The sequence below is a fragment of the Pygoscelis adeliae genome, unplaced genomic scaffold (assembly GCF_000699105.1).
Source record: "Pygoscelis adeliae isolate BGI_AS28 unplaced genomic scaffold, ASM69910v1 Scaffold370, whole genome shotgun sequence".
Taxonomy (NCBI): domain Eukaryota; kingdom Metazoa; phylum Chordata; class Aves; order Sphenisciformes; family Spheniscidae; genus Pygoscelis; species Pygoscelis adeliae.
In genome coordinates, this window is record NW_008823870.1 from 114635 (window position 1) to 119692 (window position 5058).

Consider the following 5058-nt stretch of genomic DNA (forward strand, 5'->3'; position numbering starts at 1 on the left):
CGATGCGTCTGCGGGGCTTCTCGCTGAAGCCACCAGCCTAATTTTTGTAAGAGCAAAGGTCCCGAGTCTTTGCTGTGCTGCGGTGGGTGTACCTGAGCGCATATGTAACCCAAGACTCGTTTCCACCTTCCAGGAAGATTCAGGTATTTAAAAGAGTGTTCCTCAAAAAGCGATGCTGAATGCACGTGCAAGGAGGGGTATCGTTGCAGCGGCAACGGCTGCTCACGCTGCGACCGAAGCTGCGGTGTGGGCGAGGAGAACACCGGGAGCGGTAAGGTCGCCTGTCCCCGCAAGCTTAAACCCCCTGTGCTCACTGCACCGTACGCACCGCTGCCTCTTGCACAGCGCGGAAACAACTAGAGTAAGGACCTCGCAAGATAAAAGCTGCCACTGCTGCTAAACAGTTTGCATGGTGCGTGGAGCGTGCACAGCAGCAGACAAGCCCACCGAACTCAGCCCTGCTGCGGCTCAAGTCGTGCACCAGTTAGTTCCCTTTGCACAACAGCTCTCTTGTTGCCAGCATGTGGGAAATTGAGCTGGGAACTCTGGAGTTAGACATGATTTGTGGCATTTTGTGCCAAATAAACTGGCGCTGTAGCCAAGTACTGTACTGGTCCAGTACTGGTACTGTACTCACAGGGAAAGACTTGCCTTGCACACTCAGAGCAGCTTATGAAGTAGTAATTCTATGAATGTGGATCATAGTCATTGTACAAGCAGGCAAAAAAAATGTTTCACATGTTGTTTTAAATGCTCATTTTGCACAAATTTACCTGTCCTTTGTCTGTTGAAGGTTGCCAAAGTTGCCGCTATGGAACTTTTAATGATCAGCTCAACGGCTCCTGTAAAAACTGGACAAAGTAAGTAATCTAAAAATAAACGCTCCAGCTATTACACTTGACTGGATTTTTTTCCATGATTTTTTTTTTTTCTGTTTTGCTTTAAATGTCTTTCAGGTGCTCTGCAAACCAGGTCCTGGAGCCTGGAACTGCAGCAAAAGATGTCATTTGCAAACTCGCTTCAGATAATCCCACTTTAGTCACTACTCTACCTACCATGTCTCCTGCAATTCCATTTTCTATCACTGTGCCAGGTGAGTCATTGTATGATATTGCTTATAGAGCTAAAGAATTATGACCTACTGTGAAACATACTATAGCTCATTCACTTACCCTTTAAAGCAAGAGTCCTTTCTTCTATCCATTTCCAGTGTTGCAGACTTATCCAGAAGCAGAGTTGGAGACAAAGTTGTCAGCTAATTCAAGGGCAGTAGAATTTTGCTCTTTAACACTTCTTAGAGAATGTTGTTTGCTTCCTAGGGAAGGACCTCCAGATGGACATTATCAGAATTTCTCTTACTGTAGCTGGGCTGTTGTGCATAGTGTTTCTGCTACCTTCGTGCGTGTGCTTCAGTATCTGGCAGAAAAAGAAACTACATGCTGTCTTCAAGAAAAGTAAGATAGATACACTCTTCAATTCAAATTATCTTTTTGAAACTAGACAGAAATCAAGAATCCAGGTTTTTAAGTATCTTTCACAGAGAGTTGCAGATAGCTTCATTTTTTGGCCTTGTAAGTCAGAAACAACAACTGAAAGGAAAACAGTTTTGGAATTTTTATTGCAGAAAGCACTTAATTACCTGTGGGTGTTCTAGCAACATTGCAGGTTAACTGCATGCATATTCATAGAAGTGAAGTATTCATGGGGAGGTGAAAAAGCTCAGCTGAGCCTTGCTGATCCCATTAAGGGTCAGTTCTGTTTATTACTTCCAAGTACCATCCTTGGCATGCATGGCAATAGCACTTTCCAGTTCTGTCTGCTCAGAAACAGTATGCATGGCCTGGAGTGAGCATCTTCGCACTTTGGCTGCAGTAAAAGAGGGGATATCAGTCAGGATGTACTGCTACACAGATGCAGAGTCAGCCTGAATCCAGCACTGCCCTCTGAGAGCTAGTAAGCCCTGGGGAAGCTCAAGAGTTCAGCACAAAGATGAGGTGGAATTGCATCCACCATAGTTTACAGCCAGGATTTTTTGTTTGGGGTTGGTTTCCCCCCCACCCCCCCCCTCTTCTTCTCCCCTTTCCTAGCGATAAGGGCTTGATCTTCTAGTGTAGTTCTGAATACGGGAGACAATAGCATTAATCCAAAAATCTAACAACTCCATGTTGGTCTTCCTTTCATTCCTATAGCAAACAGTTGCATTAGGAAGAACAAAGTGTAATAAATGAGTTTTATCAGATGTACATGCTGTAGAGGAATAATTTCAGATTATTGAATCATCTGGAAGAATTTTTCTTGCTGACTTCCTGCAGTTGTGACTGAGGAAGGGTGATAAGAGATGGCTGAATAAATACAACAGAAAGTGAACATTTAATCTTTTTCTTTAGTGCATACCACACCTGAACAGTCAATTCAGGAAGATGATGCCTGCAGCTGCCGCTTTCCTGAGGAAGAACAAGGTGAATATCAGGACTGTGGCAAATCCACAGAATTCAGAGATCTTTTGGTGAACTAGGAATTGGACTGTACAGGTCAACCACATTTGAATTTCCTTTTGGAACACAGAACAAGAACCTGGTTACATAAATAGAGAGGGTATCAGAATCTGTGAATTTCAGAGTGCTAAATAGCCTAGCCACTGAGGAAAAAGTGCATCTTTTCCATCTCGTAAAAAAAATAAAAATAAATAAATAAAAAGATCTAGTTTGCTGACTTTCTTCCTCTAGGACTAGGAATCTTATTTCTAAGAAGTGGTACTTGATCTACATATAGAAAGAAGTACTGCACTTAAAAGCAGTAATAGAAGGGCAGAATGGCTTTCTGGTCCCTCTTATAAATGGTGCCTGAGCCATAGTTTACATGCAGTTTGAAAGCATTTGACGCTGAAAAGGACATAATAGACGCTGTAGCACATAATAGAGCCACATGCGACATTCATGGTCTCTATTACCATTACCAGGCATCCTCTTGAGTCTGGAACTGCAGCTCCTCCTAAAGCGTGGCTCAAACCCAACAGTCTTGGGTTTTGTGTGCAAATATCGATAGACCTCATTTCAGATCCCGTCAGCCCTAGAAACAGACACGCGGCCTGACCACTGCACACCTTCTTACATGTAGGAGGGAGGAAGCCATAAAAATCTAGAGCTGCAAAGTGTTTCGTAATAGCTTGCATCTGCTGTTGTATTACACCGATTGGCTTAAGAAAGACAGTGGAAACACTGAGAAAAGCTGTGGTTGACTTGATCTTAGAAATAGATGTTACTGTGCAGCTGGACTGCACCACCTTCAGTCCCACATCATTCAACTTTGATCTTTTAGGTGATGTAAACATATTATGTACATTGCAGATGTGGTATATGTAGATGTGATACATTTCTGGTACTATTTTTGTAACTGAGGTTGGAAAGATTGTAACATTCAGACACTGTATCTGACTCTGATCAATTACTGTTACTTTGGTCTTGAAGAGAAAAAAGTAAACCCATGTTTGAGACATGGCATTTGCAATAATGTTTTTAACCTTTTACAAAACCAAGTATTTTATTTTATTTCTTCAGTAAATGTTATTAAAAAATAGAATGAAAACCCACCAATATGTCATATAAAGGGTGATTTTCTACTCTATGTGATTTCAACTTAGAGAATGTTATTCTTGTGTTTGAAGAATGACAGCCCATCTCTCCATTCAGCAGAAGATTACAATAGCAGATTATTTTCACCGAACCACACTTACACATTTTGATAAACTTCTATACAACTAAATATAAAACAGTATGTGAAAAAAGAAATGTCATACCAAAACCTGAACTGTGAGGTTAAGTATATTTAAATAAATCTCTTTTTATCCCTAGCCCAAGTCTCCTCTCCTCTCTTAGTACTTTCAACCATGAGAACTAAGTGACTGGTACGTGAGGTTCACAAACTTAAAAGACATGGACAGGACACATGAAAAGCCACCAATCTATTTATATATCAAAGAGCAACCTTTGCACCAGTGGACAATCTTAGAACAGGATAAAATAATTCTGCTTGTGACTAGTTTCTAATCCACACATAAGACATGAGAATTAACATACAGATCCTGTAAAAACTCAATACATCTAGTGTTTTCTCCTTGGAAAAAGAGATGCCAGTTGGAGTTTTACATTTTGTTAGTGCATTCTGCATATATTTTGAAATGTTCCAAAGACAGTGCAAAACCCTTATTTTCCTTTTCTGTGCCTGAAGCAGAAGTAAATCTACTTACTGAACAATGAGGTGCTCATTGCAACACTTTTTCCAGACAGTTTGATTTTGCTGTTTTATACTGAAGCTTCAGGAGTGGCATAAAATTCCCATGAATCAAAACAAAGCCTGTGGAGGAAAAAAAAAAATCCTAAGTGAGTGCAAACTGATTTCTGAGAATAAGGGACACATTTACACCAAAATTGGCTTTCTGGACTGTTTCAAGGGATAGTCATTCACAGAAAGAAAATACATTCTGAATAAAATGTCAGGAGCAATCTTCCTTTCAATCAAAGGATTATGTGAATAATTCTACCCATGACTTCTGTCATTTGAGAGTGTAGAAGCCTGAATTAATGATAAAACAGATTTTGTTGGCACAAGAGTCTGTTGTCAAACATATGCAGATATGCCTGTATTTCACAACAGCACACATCATCTGGCCACAGAAGCAGAGTAAGAGCTGGCTAAGTTTGTACTTCCCGTGAAATACTTCAATTACATCTACAAAGCAGATACGTTTATAAATAAGAACCTGGAAGCCCTGAAAGCAAAGACTGAAAGATAGGTTATTTTCAGAAGTGAAATAAATCGTGGTACAAATGCAATGGGAAGACTGGGGCACTTTACACTACAGACTGCGGTGCTTGCTTGCTACCAGAATGCCTTGGCAGCAGTGCTGCATTTTAGGTGGTCATCACAGAACTGAAAATAAATACAGGTGAATTAATCTGTTTTGCCGCTAAGCAGCAGAGCAGGACATTACAGTTCATAACAAAAGCAGCACTGTTAATACTAAGATAGTTGGAGTGTTTAGGAGTTTTCAGATTTAGA

At 40.6% G+C, this 5058-nt stretch overlaps 1 protein-coding gene across 1 annotated transcript in view; it reads left to right on the top strand.

The window, feature by feature from the left end:
- The window catches only part of TNFRSF9 (tumor necrosis factor receptor superfamily, member 9), a 4183-nt gene extending 1551 nt beyond the window's left edge, over positions 1–2632 (top strand). The window contains exons 2-6 of the mRNA XM_009333484.1: positions 134–271; positions 794–860; positions 957–1093; positions 1320–1454; positions 2388–2632. Of these exons, the coding sequence (XP_009331759.1) occupies positions 134–271; positions 794–860; positions 957–1093; positions 1320–1454; positions 2388–2515 (605 nt within the window). The 3' untranslated portion in view covers positions 2516–2632. The remainder of the gene's footprint in view (positions 1–133; positions 272–793; positions 861–956; positions 1094–1319; positions 1455–2387) is intronic.
- The last annotated feature ends 2426 nt before the right edge of the window (positions 2633–5058 follow it).